We start from the raw sequence: 17,312 nt of genomic DNA, 5'->3' as shown, positions 1-17,312 counted from the left end.
GGGTGCAGGGGCGATAGGGAATTGAGACTTGCTGTGTGTTAGTACCTAGGCAAAAGAGTTTTGCATGGTCTCAGGTTTACGGAGGGTAGCATGTGGGAGGGCAGCCAACAGTGCGAATAGTCCACTCTAGAGATAATGAAGGTATGAATGAGGATTTCATCAACAGATGAGTTGAGACAAGATAAAGTCAGATGATGCTATGGAGGAAAAACAACCCTATCATTTCCATAGCTACAATTCTCCCATCCTGGCAACATCTTGGTAAATCATACAATCCCTACAATGCAGACGGAGGCCATTTGGCCCATCGAGTCTGCACCAACAACAGTCCCACCCAGACCCTATCCCCGTAACCCCTACTAGTCCCCCTGACATTAAGGGACAATTTAGCATAGCCAATCAACCTAACCTGCACATCTTTGGACTGTGGGAGGACACCAGAGCACCCGGAGGAAACCCACACAGACAGTGACCTGAGGCTGGAATTGAACCTGGGTCCCTGGTTCTATGAGGCAGCAGTGCTGACCACTGTGCCACAGTGCCACCCCGAATCTCCGTATGCTCTCTGGGAGGATCACATCCTTCTTGATTTGCGCCGATCATTACTGTTCATTTTATTCCAGTATGGCCAGTGTTTTATACACTTCTAACATAACCTCCCAGCTCTTATACTCTAGGCCTCAGCCAGTAAAGGAAAGTAGTCCATGTGCCTTTTTAACTACCTTATCTACCTGTCCTGATATACCTTCAGGGATCTGTCGACATACTCTCCAAGGTCACCCTGTTCCTCTATACTTTTCATAGACCTACTATTTATTATATTTTCCCTTGCCTTGTTTGTCCTCCTCAAAAACATTCCCTCACACTTTGCCAGATTGAATTCCATTTGCCAGTTTACTGCCCACCTGAGCAGCTCATTGATACCTTCCTGCAGCGTACAACTCTCTTTCTCACTATCAACCACCAAGCAAATTCCATTTCATCTGTAACTTTCCAAATCATACCCCAATAATTCTGTCTAAATCATTGATCTATAGCATGAACAACAATAGACCCAATACTTAGCCATGTGTAAACCCATTTGAAATGGCCATCCAGCCACATTACCCTGTGCTTCTGACACTGAGCCAATTTTCTATCCAACTTGCCATTTTCCCTTAGGCTCCATGAGTTTTCATTTCCTGACCAGTCTTATCATGTGGAACTTTGTCAAAAGTGTAGCCGAAAGTCCATGCACATCAAACATGTTGCACTCTTCAACCATCCTTGCTACCTCCTCAAAAAACTCAATCAAGAGACACAACCTTCCTTTAATAAATCTATTCTTCCTGTCTTTGATTAATCCATACTTCTCTAAATGAGAATTAAACTATCTTTCAATATGTTTCCAGTAATTTCCCCACTACTGAGGCTTGGTAGGTTCAAATCCCACCACAACAACTGGTGGAATTTAAATTCAATTAATTAAATCTGCAATTGAAAGCTAGTCTCATTAATGGTGATCACAAATCTCTCATTGATTGTTGTAAAAATCCTTTCCGTTCACTAACGTCCTTTGGGGAAGGAAATCTGCCATCCTTACTTAGTCTGGCCTACACAGGACTCCAGATCACAGCAATGTGGTTGACTCAAGAGCAATAAGGGCAACAAATGCTGGGTTTGCCTTTGATGCCCACATCCTAGGAGTTAATAAAAAAAAGTTATGATTCCCTACTTCCAAGTGTCGATCTGTGTCCCTCAGGCTTTGTTGACTAGAGTCCTTGTCTTTAAGTATATATCACTAATCACCGAACAACTCCTTGGTTAACTCTTTTCCAGCCTGTTTCCTTAACTTTCCACACTCACTCAGCCTTCTATTTCCAACTTTGCTTCTCTTCCCTCTGACTCAACACTCAGATCCCCAACTCCCTGCCAGGCTAGTTCCCAACAGGACCCACCCTGTGGGTGGCACGGTGGCACTGCTGCCTCACAGCTCCAGGGACCTGGGTTTGATTCCCGACTTGTCTGTGCAGAGTTTGCATGTTCTCCCCGTGTCTGCGCGCGTTTCCTCCGGGTCCTCTGGTTTCCTCCCACAATCCAAAGATGTGCAGGTTAGATTAATTGGACATGCTAAATTAACCCTTAGTGTCCTGGGATGTGATAGGTTAGAGTGATTAGCAGGGTAACTAAGTGGGGATAGGACCCGGGTGGGATTGTTGTCGGGGCAGACTCGATGGGCCGAATGGCCTCCTTCTGCACTGTCGGATTTCTATGATTTCGATGAGAATGAGTCAACCTCCTTGTCGGGGATTTTCTCCCAGCTCTCTTTAAAAGTGCAAGCCACCTGGCTATTGCGGGTCCTGCAAACCCCCAAAACGTGGCAGGAACCAAAAGCTTCTCTTCTGCGCTATCCCACCATCCAACCTCACGTTCAGCAGCACTTTCCTCCAATGTCTGTACTGTTTCCAGCATGTGGCACTGGGGACCAATCTGAACATCGAGGTCCTACTTTTTAAATTAATTCCCTCGCACCCTGAAATCTACCCGAGGACTTCATCCCTCTCTCCACCTCTGGCATCGATACGGATATTGAACATGACCTCTGGCTGTTTACCCTCTTCCCCTTTCAAATTCTTTACTCCACATCTTGGTGCTAATTTTACTGCGAATTTCACAATGTGTTTATCGCACAATTAATTTCACTTTATGTTAATTTCAGTGTGTTGTGTTTTCACCTTATTTTCACCTTAACTCCGCTGTCAATTCGGTCTGCTGTGTCAATTCCCCCCGTGTTAATCTCATCGCATGCCCCGTCTATTTTAACCATTAATTTCGCGGCGTGTTAATTTTATAATGTGTGGCGTTAATTTCACTCTCGATTCCGCCATGTGTCGTGTTAATTGCACTGTTAATTTCATCGTGTGTTGTGTTAATGTTACAATGTGTTGTGTTATTTCTGCGTGTGTTTAATGTCACTGTTGGTTTTGTCCATGTGTTGTGTTAATTTCTGCGTGCAGTTGTTGAGTGCTGCTGTTTGTAAGTTGCAGACTCCTGTGTCAGTTTTTTGTTTGATGTGAGTGATGTTTTGTCATTTTGTACACACACACACACATATATAAATAAATATATATCTATTCCCCTGTGAGACCAGCCGAGCCCCGCCCCGACATGCGCTCTGCCGGCAGCTGGCAGTCCTTGGAGCCGCCTCCCTCGCCCGGTGAGTGGGGGAAAGAAGCCGCAGAGCTCGGCATCGCCATCCTCCTGCTGCTGCTGAGCGTGTGGACGGTGCGCACAGAACCGAGCCCAGCCGAGCCTCCAGGACATCGCAGTGATGAAGGATCGCACCCAGGAGCTGCGGGCTGTGAGTATCTACACACTGTGTGGGGCTGAGGGGGGAGTGATGTGTGTGTGTGCCTCTCTGCCCTCACGGGCTGGGGAGGTACCTTTTTGGCTCACTCGCTTGATGAGCCTGCTGCATTCCCGGGCAAAAGCATTGGGGTTATGTGTGTGTATGTGTCTGTATGTATGGATTATTTTTTCCTCTCTTCTTTACCTCTCAAGTGTTGGTTACACAAAAATATACGCGTGCCCTCTCCCCGGTGTCAGTGATGTGATGGTGAGGTGGGAGTGGAGGGTGACAGGGCAGCTTCCTAACTTCCACCGCATCCCTGCGGATCACTGAGCGACCCTCCCGGGGAACCTGTGTCCCTGGCTGTTGGATTGGGGAGGGGGGTCCCTGACTGTTGGATTGGGGAGGAGGGGGCGTCCCTGGCTGTTGGATTGGGGAGGGGGGTCCCTGTGTGTTGGTTTGTGGAGGGGGGTCCCTGGCTGCTGGATTGAGGAGGGGGTCCCTGGCTGCTGGATTGAGGAGGGGGTCCCTGGCTGCTGGATTGGGGAGGAAGGGTCCCTGTGTGTTGGATTGGGGAGGGGGCGTCCCTGTGTGATGGATTGGGGAGGGGGGCTCCCTGTATGATGGATTGGGGATGGGGGGGTCCCTGTGTGTTGGATTGGGGAGGGGGCTTCCCTGTGTGCTGTATTGGGGATGGGGGGGTCCCTGTGTGCTGTATTGGGGAGGGGGTCCCTGTGTGTTGTATTGGGGAGGGGGTCCCTGTGTGCTGTATTGGGGAGGGGGTCCCTGTGTGCTGTATTGGGGAGGGGGTCCCTGTGTGCTGTATTGGGGAAGGGGTCCCTGTGTGCTGTATTGGGGAGGGGGTCCCTGTGTGCTGTATTGGGGAGGGGGTCCCTGTGTGCTGTATTGGGGAGGGGGTCCCTGTGTGCTGTATTGGGGAGGGGGTCCCTGTGTGCTGTATTGGGGAGGGGGTCCCTGTGTGCCGTATTGGGGAGGGGGTCCTTGTGTGCCGTATTGGGGAGGACGTCCCACTGTGCTGGATTGGGGAGGGGGGTCCCTGTGTGCTAGATTGGGGAGGGGGGGTTCCCTTGCTGTTGGATTGGGGAAGGGGTCCCTGGCTGTTGGATTGGGGAGGGGGTCCCTGTGTATTGGATTGGGAAGGGGGGGTCCCTGGCTGTTGGATTGGGGAGGGGGTACCTGTGTGCTGGATTGGGGAGGGGTCCCTGGCTGTTGGATTGGGGAGGGGGTCCCTGGGTGCTGGATTGGGAAGGGGTTCCCCGGCTGTTGGATTGGGGAGCGGGGTCCCCGGCTGTTGGATTGGGGAGGGGGAGTCCCTGTCCGCTGGATTGGGGAGGGGGTCCCTGTGCGCTGGATTGGGGAGGGGGGTCCCTGTGCGCTGGATTAGGGAGGGGGGGGGGGGGGTCCCAGGCTGTTGGATTGTGGAGGAGGGAGAGAGAGAGGGGGAGAGGGGTCCCTGTGTGTTGGTTTGGGGAGAGGGTCCCTGGCTGTTGGATTATCGGGGAAGGGGGTCCCTGGGTGTCAGATTAGGGGACTGTCCTGGGTGTCGGATTGTGGAGGGGGTTCTGGGTGCTGGATTGAGGAGCGGATCCTGGGAATGATGGCAGGGCTGCAGGTAAAGGATGTGCCGGTTTGATTGATCCTTCCAGCTCCTCAACCGAGTCGTCGGCTGAATACTGAGCAGTCTCTATCTCCCTCTCTTTCTCTCTCCCTCCCAGTACTCGCAGCTTGAACCTGCTGGTTGGTGCCGCAATTTCATCAGATGGTCTTCAAGTTCAGTGACCACCCTCCCCCTAGACTGACCCTGAAAATGGGCATTGCAACTTCAGTGCTGACAAGGGGGCTGGCCCCAAGGGGGTTGGGACTGTTAAGCTCGGGCGTGATTCTCATTCAGGAGAATGGAGCCCCATCTCCAGGACACATGCACCCACGCAACTTTCACTCGATAATGTGGTCAGTCAGCCTCTGTGATGTTAAATCGCGTTTGTTGCAAATTCTCCCCAAAACCACCCCCCCCCAGCCAGTCTTGTGGTGTCAAGTTCCCCTCGCTTGCTGCTCGTTACTTTATTGTGTCAATCTCTTGTTTCATTTTCACTTCCCTCTTCTCCTTTTTTATTCCTCTGTTTCTCCAATATCTTTTGTCCCTCTCTTGCTCATGTTGCTGTGTATCTGTATGTGGTATTTGACAATGTCCAGACAGTGGGCTGATTGAGTCGAGAATGGAAAGGTGACATTCTGAAAAAGAATCTGCTTCACTTGCATGGAGCACAGTTTGGCACCGGAGCACCCCTCTGACCAGGAGGAACCACTAACCGTGTACGGTTTACCCAACACAAATCGAGCAGCAAGGGAAGAGGCTCGGTAAGATTGGACGGAGTTAATGTCAGTCGGTACCAGAAGAGGATAGTGGGTCTTGTGGACAGGCCTCTTCCTCTCAGCTCGAATGGATGAATGGACAGTGATCTCCAGCTGTACAGAGTGGAAGAGGAGCCCTCATGTGCCACTTAGCAGCAGCCTCAGCTCTGGGCCATCACAGTATCCTGCACAGGTGATTTCCGGAGCCTCTGCAGTGAGCTACCTACCGCACAAGGGCATCCTGGGGCTCTTTGAGGAGAGTTAGCCAAGGATGCATCAGTTGATGGTGGTGGTTGGCTTAGCAGTCACCCACCATCACTGTCTGTGTGAGCAGAGCCCTTCAGAGTAGAAACGTGGGCAAAAGCAACAGGAAAAGTTGAAAATTTGTACCCCCTCGAGACATACCGCACTGTGGATGCTCACCAAATAAAAATTTGTCACTTGGAATATATTGTCTACTCTGTCATTCTTTTTATTTTGCAAATATGGAACTGTCAGAAATGCATCAACTTAAACATACTCAGTTCTCCAGCAAAACGAAACAGGTAAAAGAGGCTAGCAAGTCACTGACTTTAAATCTGTTCAGTGGAAAATTATACTGGATGATTACAGAGCAAATAAAAAGTTATAGGAAATGAGTTGTCCCGTACCGATCTCCTTTGCAGCAGTGACTCATCCGCTGCTGATGACTCCTATTGACCTCCTGTTCTTCCTTGCCATTGGAAGTAATGTGCAGCATATGGTTCAGTTTTGCCTACTGTTAGGATATGTTGTGGCGCTCATTAACCAATACAAACATGTAAACTGGAAGCATATAGCACATCAAGCATCCGTGGAGAGCAAAGCAGAGTTAATGTTTCAGAACCACTCTTATGAAAGGTCATCGATTGGAAACGTTAACTCTGTTTTGCACTGCACTGATATTACTTGGCGTTTCTGTATTTTCTGTTTCAATTTCTGATGCAAGATTGGTGATACTTCGCTTTTGCAAACATATCAATTGTTTTTTGCAACTCAAATTCTCACTTAACAGTGAGGCTCTTGTATATTTGAGTGCACTGTTGCATCTAATCTTTGCTGGGGTACAGGGTTCTGTGGTGGTGTCTTCAGCTATGGTTGACAATATCTCTGAGGACTCAGCATCCAGCCTTCCATCTCTCTGAAAGTGCAATGCACTGTTTGACACTTGAATTCTGATGCAGTCGTGTGCACTCCCCAGTATGTGAAATCCACATAATAAATGTGCATCATTTTCTGCTCATGGTGTGCAGTTAGTAAGTTGTCGAAGCACCGTCCCTTCCAATTTAGGGGTGCCCTCCAGTTGTTACTGGGGACATACACTGGGGACATGCACAGGTAGCCAGTTATGTGTCTTTAAAGAAACCAACAATCTGTAGCTGCATCTGCTGAAGTGAATATGGCCGGTTGAGTAATGAAATGGACTTTGGTTCCTGACTGAATGCTGATTAGAATGGCATCATGACTGATTCCTGCGGTTCAGGGTCATCGGCAGTCCTTGAATCGTAACAATTGGAGCTAGTGTTGACCTTCAGTGCTGCTGGTAATGCAGTGTGAATGGTCCACTGTCCTGGCGTGTCATGGAGCAAGTGTAACATGTTATTCACAGTCTTCACTGCTGTTCCTGAGCCACCTCTTGCATTACTTCTTTGTGAGAATCAGGTAAACGTATCTCTTGTGGTAGCTCCCATCCAAGAGGTAGTTAGTTAGGAGCACTGAAACTCTTAGGGAAACATTATGAGTGGAAGTATAATCATTTCCTCAGACAGGTGTAGAGGCATCTGGTATAGAACCTGACCTAGTATATGACCCTCCTAGGTAATGTCTCACCCCTCCCGATATAGAACATCATTCATTTATAGTTCTTGATAATTGCTCCCTCTCCCAGTGCATAACCCCGATCTGTGGGATTGTATTTCCCTCCATGCACAACCAATTTATTACCCTCACTTAGTCCCATGCCATATAGGGATGTCCCCACCTCTGATTCTGATCGCAGAAGTGACAATCTCAGCCAGAGTGTGACCATATTTAATACAGGAAAACTCTGCTGCAGTGCATACCAATCCTGTTTGTCAAGGTTTATAAATTAACCACACTAGTCACAGTAGTGGGTCAAAGTTGGATCCACAGGCTTCTGCCGGTCTCCTTTCTTCAACGCTGCCACCAGAACCCTAACCGGCAAAATGTGGTGCAATCCAGTAAAAAGTATGTGTGGTTAAAAGGCAATGCAAACAGAATTGTGCCAGTGTCATGTACCAGAGCAGCAATCCATAGTTTGGACGGTATAGTGACACAGTGGTTAGCACTGCTGCCTCACAGCACGAGGGACCCGGGTTCAACTCTGGCCTTGGGTGACTGTCTGTGGAGTCTGCACGTTCTCCCCATGTCTGTGTGGGTTTCCTCCAGGTGCTCCGGTTTCCTCCGACAGTCCAAAGATGTGCAGGTTAGGTGCATTGGCCATGCTACGTTGCCCCTTAGTGTCGGGGATTAGTAGAGTAAATACATGGGGTTACAGGGATAGGGCCTGGGTGGGATTTTTGTCGGTGTCGTCTTGATGGACCAAATGGCCTCATTCTGCACTGTAGAGATTCTACGGCCCTGATTTTACTAGCACGGCTGCCAGTGGAGGGCGAGGTTTGCAGAACGGCATTCCCCGTTGGCCTTGGGTGTGATCTTACGCGCCTCAGGCGGCCTTGCCAGTAAAATCAGGGCCAATGACTCTTTGTAAAACCAAATGGTAATTTGTGTTCTAACAGCAGAATGTGATCCAGGAAAGCAACTGGTTCTCGAACATCCTTCTGAAAGGAAAATTGCTCTCCTGCCAGGTCGAGCCTGCAGGAGAGCAACTCTAGGCACACACTCTAGTCTCGGTCGTTAATGCCCTTGGGGCAAGTAGGAGAAGAGGCACGGTTACTGCCTCGGTAGCTCTATCCTTTTCAAAACGTCTGAATAATCAGAGTCAGAGTTGTGACGGTTATTACAGTGTTCATTGTGTAACATCAGTGGCAAAAGAACTTAAATGTATTACATCAGGGCTCTGTTCTCTTTATACAGTGGGAAAAATGTCAACAATCATTTAAAAGCCATTGGCAGCAAAAAACAAACATGAAGTAATTGGTTCTACAGACTCTAAATGCTGCTGGCTGGGATGCTGCCAGTCCCTTGTGGTGTGAGAGCAGGTGTTGCAGTTACTATTGGGTAGTTTATGTAACGTGGTTTTATTGTTTAGCTTCCCAAATGTGTTTTCATCATGAAAGTTGTCTAAAGAACGAGCAGATTGATGGTAAAACTGGAATGTGACTGCTTGAGCCTGGAGTCACTTTCTGGAGAGCGCAACTGTTGAATAAAATGAAAGGAAAGCACAAGCTGAGACACTTTGGCCTATTGTGATGTGCAATGCCCAGACGGTGATCTAAACCTGTGTATAACGTCTTACCAGTTTGGCATTAGAAGAACACAAAGAATAGGAGCAGGAGACGGCCATTCAGTCCTTTGAGCCTGCTTCTCCAATCAAGAAATCATGGCTGGTATTCTACCTCAACTCTACCATCCTGCATCATCACCTTATTTCTTAATGTCTGTATTATTCAAAACCACCTGTTGAACTCTGTCTTAAATATACTGAACGATCAAGCATCCACGGATATCTGGGTAGAGAATTCCAAACCTCTTGAAAGAAGACATTTCTCTTTATTTCGGTCCTAAATGACCAACCGTTTATTCCAAGGCTGTCACCCCCTAGTTTTAGACTCCCAAGCCAGGAGAAATACCCTCTCAGCATCTATCCCGTAAAACTCTTCATACATTTTGTATGTTTAGATGGGGAGATCTAATAGAGGTGTACAAGATTATGAAGGGGATAGATAGGGTGAACGGTGGGAAGCTTTTTCCCAGATCAGAAGTGACGTTCACGGGGGATCACGGGCTCAAGGTGAGAGGGGCGAAGTATAACTCAGATATTAGAGGGATGTTTTTTACACAGAGGGTGGTGGGGGCCTGTAATGCGCTGCCAAGTAGGGTGGTGGAGGCAGGCACGCTGACATCGTTTAAGACTTACCTGGATAGTCACATGAGCAGCCTGGGAATGGAGGGATACAAACGATTGGTCTAGTTGGACCAAGGAGCGGCACAGGCTTGGAGGGCCGAAGGGCCTGTTTCCTGTGCTGTACTGTTCTTTGTTCTTTGTTCTTTTTGTTTCAATCGGATCAACTCTTATTCCTCTAAATCCTAGCAACTAGAGGTCTAATCTACTCAACCTCTCCTCATTAAACAATCCCCTCATCCTAGCAATCAGCCTGGTAAACCTATGTTGTACTGTCTCGAAGACAAGTGTATCTATCCTTAAGTAAGGAGGCCAAAACTCCACACATTACTTCAGGTGTGGTCTTACCAAGGCCCTACACAATTGCACCAAGACTACTTCACTCTTAACATAATCCCTTTGTTATAAGAGTTAACAGGGCATTTGGTCTCATCCCTCTGAATATCAACATTTTCTCATCTTTCATCAATTTAAAAAAAGTATGTTTTTCCTTTTGAAGTAAATTTCACATTTCGCCACACTTTATTCCATCTGCCATGGTCTTGCCCACTCACTCAAATTATCGATATTTCTTTCCAACCTCTGTACCCTCACAGATAACTTTTCATATAGGCTTCTATCATCAGCGAACCTGGTTATTACACTCCATCCCCTCATTTAAGTCATTGACCTGATCCGCAAATAACTGGAAGCCCAAGCACCGATCTTGTAGCACCCCATAATCACAACCTGCCAACCCAAAAATCACCCATTTATTCCGACTCTCTGCTTTCTATCCATTAACCAATCTTCAATCCATGCTAATATATTACCCTCAATCCCTAACTTTGTGTAATAAGCTCACTTGTGGCACCTTATCGAATGCTTTTTGAAAATACAAATATATGTCTCCCTTATTATGGTTCACCTTTACCCACCCTGCTGGCTACATCCTCAAAACTCTGAACAAATTTGTGAAATGCGATTTCCCTTTTATAAATCTTTGAGTTTCCAAGTGCACTGTTACCATGTACCTAATAATACATTCTACCATTTTCCCTACAATTGATGTGAAAGGGAATGAAATTCAGGAGTTAACATTGGCACGGTGGCACAGTGGTTAGCACTGCTGCTTCACAGCGCCAGGGACCTGGGTTCAGTTCCGGCTTTGGGTGACTGTCTGTGTGGGGTTTGCATGTTCACTCCGGGTCTGCGTGGATTTCCTCGGGACACTCCAGTTTCCTCCCACACTCCAAAGATGTGCAGTTTAGGTTGATTGGCAATGCTAAATTGTCCCTTAGTGTCAGGTGGATTAGCAGGGTAAATTTATGGGGGTAGGGTATTGATGGGATTGTTGTCAGTGCAGGTTCAATGGACCGAATGGCCACCTCCTGCACTGTACGGATTCTACCACCCCCCCCCATATTCAGTGATGCTTGTTAACACAATTCTACCTAATGGAATGGTATTGTTAATCTGTAGCTCAGCAACGCTCCTACTGTGAATGGGGAGGGAGATGGTGGAATTTTATCTGTGATTATAGAATGTGCCACCAGACAAAGGAACTGAATGTGCCCACTCCCTGCCTACTTCACTTACCACAGATAATGATGGCCTGTTCAGTTACAGCAGATAAGCACTCAAAACTCCCCATGATTTAACTCCACGCTTGCTGGGTTTCTAATTTTAATAGATAATTTAACTTACATTTCCCATAAGTTATGGGCTGAAGTAATTTTTTAAAAATTCATTCACAGGATGTGGGAGTTGCTGACTAGGCAAGTATTTATTACCCATCTCCAATTGCCCTTGGAAAGGTGGTGGTGAGCCACTGCCTTGAAATGCTGCAGTCCATGTGGTACACCCACATTGCTGTTAGGGAGTTCCAGGATTTTGACCCAGTAACAGTGAAGGAACGATATAGTTCCAAGTCTGGATGTTGTGTGAAATGGTAGATGGTACTGCTCTCATGCCTCTCCTACCCTTGTGCTGGTAGGTGGCAGAGACGATAGGTTTAAAAAGTGCTGTTGAAGCAACCGTGATGAGTTGGTGCAGTGCACCTTGTAGATGGTACACGCTGCTGCCACTGTGCGTCAGGCTGAAGGAGTGAATGTTTAAGGTGCTAGATGGAATACCAATCAAGCGGGTGGCTTTGTTTTTGATGGTGTTGAGCATTTTGAGTGTTGCTGGAGCTGTACTCATTTCGGCAAGGGGCAAACTCCTGATCTGTGCCTTGTAGATGGTTTGGGGAGTCAAGAGGTGAGTTATTCACCAGAGAATTCCCAACTTCTGACCTGCTGTTATAACTGTGGTATTTAAATGGCTGGTCCACTTCAGCCTCTGGTTAATGGTACGCCCATGATGTTGGTAGTGGCTAAGAAACAGACTGGAGGAAGGATCTTAGCTGATCTTTGATAAATGACAATGACAGGGAGTTATTAGGCCAGCTCTTTGAACAGTGCAGTCAAGTCTTTCCATCATTCCTTTAGAGCTCACTGAAGTGAATTGCTGCACGTTTTTGCTGTTGGGTAGCTTTACTGAGATGCTATATTACTTCCAAATTAATCTTGTGCAATATTTCACTGAGTGATTATCCAAAGTTGGAATGCCAGCCCACTGGGGGAGCTTAAACCCACTGGATCCTGCCCACATATCCTGGGGAAAGCAGTGGTATTGTTTTTAAAATGGCAATTTCAATAAACTAATTGAAGAATTAAGGTAATGATTCTCGGCATATTTGACCACAGAAGCATCATAATTGCATCAGCTTTTCTGTTTACTTCATTGTTTGATTTCTTGGATGTTGCCTCTCAAGCTGCTGTTGCTCTTAAACAGTTAATGGAGACTTTCCAGTCACAAGTTGCACTCCCAATCCAAAGCTGCCATTGGACATTGTTCACCTTTTAGTGGAACCTGTAGCTTGATATTAACTCTTCAAGGGCTGAATCAAATTCAATGGATTTGGAAATCCACCGTTGTATATTTTACCGTGTTGTAACCAGGGGAAAATGTATAGATGAGCATTCATTGTTTGAGGAAGCAAATTGATCTGAGAAGGTAGGAGGAGGCAAGAAAGGTCGTGTTCTGCCAGGCCATGGTCTTAAATATTTAATTGAAATAGGAAGCCCATGATGACCGTTATGATGGGTTTCCAGTCCCAATCATGCCACCATGCGGAGACTCAAAAATAAGCAATTCCAACAAACAGTAGGAAAGACTTCTTGGACATCTTGCTATCGGAGTACCATTAGCGTAGGATGGGGAACAGAGTCCCTGTCCATTCTTCTAAAGAATAGTGCAAAGTATAGCAGCATTTATCCCGGTTCATCAGATTGATTTCAGGGATTAACGGGAAGGGTCGACATATGAGGAGAGATTAAATAGTTTGCGCTTATACTCCCTGGGTTTTAGAAGGATGAGAGGGGATCTGATCGAGATATATAAGTTTTAAAAGGGATTGATAAAGTAAATGTAGACCAAATGTTTCCTCTAATGGGGAAATCTAGAACAGTAATAGGTTGAGAGGCGGCAGATTTAAAACTGAGATGAGGAGGAATTACTTCTCGCAGAGGGTGGTGAATTTCTGGAACTCGCTATCCCATAGCACGCTGGAGTCTGAATCATTGAATGGTTTCAAGAAGGAGATATATTTCTAATTTTAAAAAAATGGATAATCCTATATGGGGAACAGGTGGGGAGGTGGAATTGAGACCAGGGAGAGATCAGCCATGATCTGATTGAATGGCGGAGCAGGCTCGAAGGGCTGAATTTGCCTACTTCTGCTCCTAATTCCGATGTTCTGATGACATTCCTTTTTAACTACACTGGCCTCAATTCTATGGAGAACTGCGCTAAAGCCATAAGAATTTTTGCATTAATGAGGAGTGCGTGGCATGGCAAGATTTTTGTGGGAAATTGGAAAATCTTTCTTTTTGGTGTTGTAATGATGTACAGCTTCCTGGTCAACCAGAATCCCCACTCTGAGTGATGGTGAGCCTGGTACCTTTGAGCACGTACCTGGTACCTTTGATGTGACTGCTCTCTACAGAAGCAGCAAATTGATGTCATGATTTTCAAAAAAATGATTTCAACCCATTGCTGTTGCTCATGTTGCTTCCATAGTTGAGGGAGATTTCAATGCAGCCAAATTGACTCTCTCTTCCATTGCATCACCACCCCCATTATCTCATCCGACTGCTTTGCTTACTACAACTTTGCCTGATCTTGTGTATTCACATCCGGACTAACCCCTTTTGCCCATTGTTAATGTGTCCATTTTGTAGCCTCTACTCTTCTCTCCCCTTGCCCAGTGTTGGTTATCTGGAGACTGTTTCCCTGTTACCCCCCTGGGGAAGGCTGTGCTATCTTCAGTGTTGGCTGCAGGAATGCAACACCACGTGATAAGACAGTGGTTTCAAAAATTATTTTGGTTGTGGAACCTTTTTCCAAATCATTTGGAAACCAGAGATATCCCCCACCCCACCCCACCCCCCCGCCCCCCCCCGCCACCCCCACCCTCCGATTCCCCATTTAGATTACATCATGCAAAGTGTGTTTTAATGTTGCTTTGAAGAAAATGCCTGCTTCTCAATGAAGGGTTTGTCTACTTTTTTGTCCCCTCGAGATGAACCAGTCAGCCAGCCCACTGCACTGCAAATGTAGCAGTCACGCTCCGCACCCGTCCCCCAGCCTCGCATTTCATGTAATTTGTGGACCCCCTGGAAAGCTTTTGTGAACCCCAGGCTGTGAACCATTGTAATAAGGCATTGAAATGGAAATTGCTTTTTAGTTTATTGGAACAGCAATTGACATGTGTATCGGTTGAGGGTAATCTGACTGAGCTGCTATTCAGGGAGTCTGACGTTAATACATCACCCTGCCAGCACATTTTAGCAAATTAGCTGCAGCATTTTGGAACAATGTCTTGCGATGCGGTATCTTACTGCTGGCTGGGATCAGTCAGTCTCAATTGGAGACTGGTTCATTGTCTGCACCCTGCTCTGGATCTCTTTATTGCCCCTATCATAGCACAGGGCTGGGTAAATCCTGGATCAGGGTTTATCACTTAATCCCGATTTAACTCTGTAAACCTCTTGCTTTCTATTAGCGATAATCATAAGTGTGATTTTGTTTTCAGATCCACAGGGATGGGAAAAGCAAACACTTGGAAATAAGAGCCCCACACCCTCTGCCCCCCTCTCCCCTCCCAGAATAATCTCCCCCTCCCCCATCCAGCTAATACAGCATTATCGATCAAACATGTTGTTAAACTGCCTCCGTTAAGCTGTCCATCAAGCAATCACTGGTGAGGTACAGCATGGATTAGCTGTAAAGGAAAACCCCTCTTTAGTCAGCCCAAAAATACAACATAATTCCAGCCTCTGAAAATCCCATTTAGTGTATCATTGTGTGAGTTTCAGCTTATCCTCGCACCACTCTGAGTGAGGTGTCAAATTAATCCCAATATTAAATAGTTTTGCCCTCTGAACTAGTCGCCTCTCACATTGCACACAGCTGATTAGATTGATCTTTCCTTCTGGACACGATCTTCCAGTGTAGCTTGTATTTAAAAGAACAGTTTCACAGAATCTTACAGAACAGAATGAGCCCATTCGGCCCACTGTATCTCTGACAGTTCTTTGAATGAGCTCTCCAATTAATCGCAGTACCTTGCTGTTTCCCCCTAGCCCTTGAATTTTGCCCCATCAAATATTATTTATCAAATTCCCTTTCAATAGTTATTGTTGAATTTGCTTCCATCAGCACTATCCTTTCAGACACTGCATTCATAATCATCACAACTTGCCGTTTCTCCGATATCTCTACGTGGCTGAGATCTTTCATCACCATTCGAATAAATCATTTCCACACCAGCTCTAAAACCTTGACATCTTTCCCGAATTGGTCTCAATATTCCAGCTCATTCAGACCAGTGTTTTACAGGGGATGCCTTTTTCTCCTGTATTTTATCTCTAGAATCCTGTATGCTTTTTTAACAGCCTCCTCAACTCAGCCTGCCACCATTAAACAATTCTGTACATCCACCCACAGGTCTGTCTGTTCCTGTGCTCCCTTCAAAATTCTACCATTGTGTTTATATTGCTTCCCCGCATTCTTCCTTCCAAAATCCCTCACTTCACACTTTTTGTGCATTAAATTTCTTATGCTAAGCATGTGCCCGTTTCACTGGTCTATTTATGTCCTGGAGTCTGTTCCTGTTCTCCACACAGTTCACGACGTTTTTGATTTTGATTTGATTTATTGTTGTCACATATATTAGTATACAGTGAAAAGTATTGTTTCTTGTGCGCTAGGCAGACAAAGCATACTGTACATAGAGAAGGAAAGGAGAGGGTGCAGAATGTAGTGTTACAGTGAGTTTTGTATCATCTGCAAACTTTGGAATTTTGTCCACTTTGCTCAAGTCTAGACCAATAATATCCATTAAAAACAGCAGTGTTCCCAAAACTGACCCTGAGGAATTTCACCGTCGACCTCCTTATAGTCTGAATAAACCACAGCTGTTCACTACTACTCTCTGCTTTTTGTTGAATTTTGCTGCCAAGTATTTTGTGTGGTACTTTATCAAACTTCTTTTGAAATTCCATATAGACAAAATCAACTGATCTCGCCTCATCAACCCTCTCCGTTATTTCAGCTCAGCCACGTTTGTCAAACATGATTTGCCTTTCATGATCTATGCAGGCTTTCCTTTATTACTCATACTTTTCTAAGTGCCAATTAATTTCACCAGCATTATTAGCTCCAAAGTTTTCTCCATTATTTAACCGACTAGCTTGTGGTTGCTGGGTTTATTGTTCTCCCCTTTTATGAACAGGTGTATAATGGTTTGCTATCCTCCAGTTCTCTGAGACCACTCCCTTGTCTAGCGAGAATTGGAACGTTGTGGCAAAGGCCTGTGCAATTCCCACTCTCCCTCAATAATTCTGGATGCATCCCGTCCAGACTGAGTGGCTTTTCTCCTTGGGAGTGCTGCCGTCCTTTTAAGTACCTCTCTATCTATTTTTATCACATTCAATTTCTCCACCGCCTCCTTTTACTGTGACATTGTCAGCATCCTCTTAGGTGAAGACAGATGCAAAGTACTCATTATTACCTCAGCAATGTCCTCTGTTTCCACAAGAAGATCGCGGCTTCAGCCGCTAATTGGCCGCACTCTTCCTTTGATGACCCTTTTATTATCATGTTTATAGCAGATTTTGAGGTCCCTTTTATGTTGCCTGTTTATCTATTCTCATGCATTCTCTTTGCCCCCATTTAGTTCCTTTCTCTCTCTTTCCCCCCTCCCCCCATACATTTTGAATTCTGCTTGGCTCTCCACTGAATTATGAACCTTACTTTTTTTCCTAGGTTTATATTCCTGTCTCATTTTATTCTTCATATTACTAATCGTCCAGGAAGCTCTGGTGGATGTTCTTCCTTTCTACCTCAAGGGAACATGTCTAGTTTGTACCTGAACTACAATAACTCCTCTTTGACAGCCTTCCGTTACTCAAATATTGTTTTACTACTGGATTTGCCTTCGGAGAGCACCTTTAACATAGATAA

At 46.1% G+C, this 17,312-nt stretch overlaps 1 protein-coding gene across 1 annotated transcript in view; it reads left to right on the top strand.

The window, feature by feature from the left end:
• The first annotated feature begins 3,214 nt into the window (after window positions 1–3,214).
• Window positions 3,215–17,312, top strand: part of LOC144501362 (syntaxin-1A-like) — a 275,696-nt gene continuing 261,598 nt past the window's right edge. The window contains exon 1 of the mRNA XM_078225015.1: window positions 3,215–3,340. Coding sequence (XP_078081141.1) covers window positions 3,311–3,340 — 30 coding nt within the window. The 5' untranslated portion in view covers window positions 3,215–3,310. The remainder of the gene's footprint in view (window positions 3,341–17,312) is intronic.

Source organism: Mustelus asterias, chromosome 12, assembly GCF_964213995.1.
Source record: "Mustelus asterias chromosome 12, sMusAst1.hap1.1, whole genome shotgun sequence".
NCBI lineage: Eukaryota > Metazoa > Chordata > Chondrichthyes > Carcharhiniformes > Triakidae > Mustelus > Mustelus asterias.
This window is presented reverse-complemented; position numbering and strand designations above follow the sequence as displayed.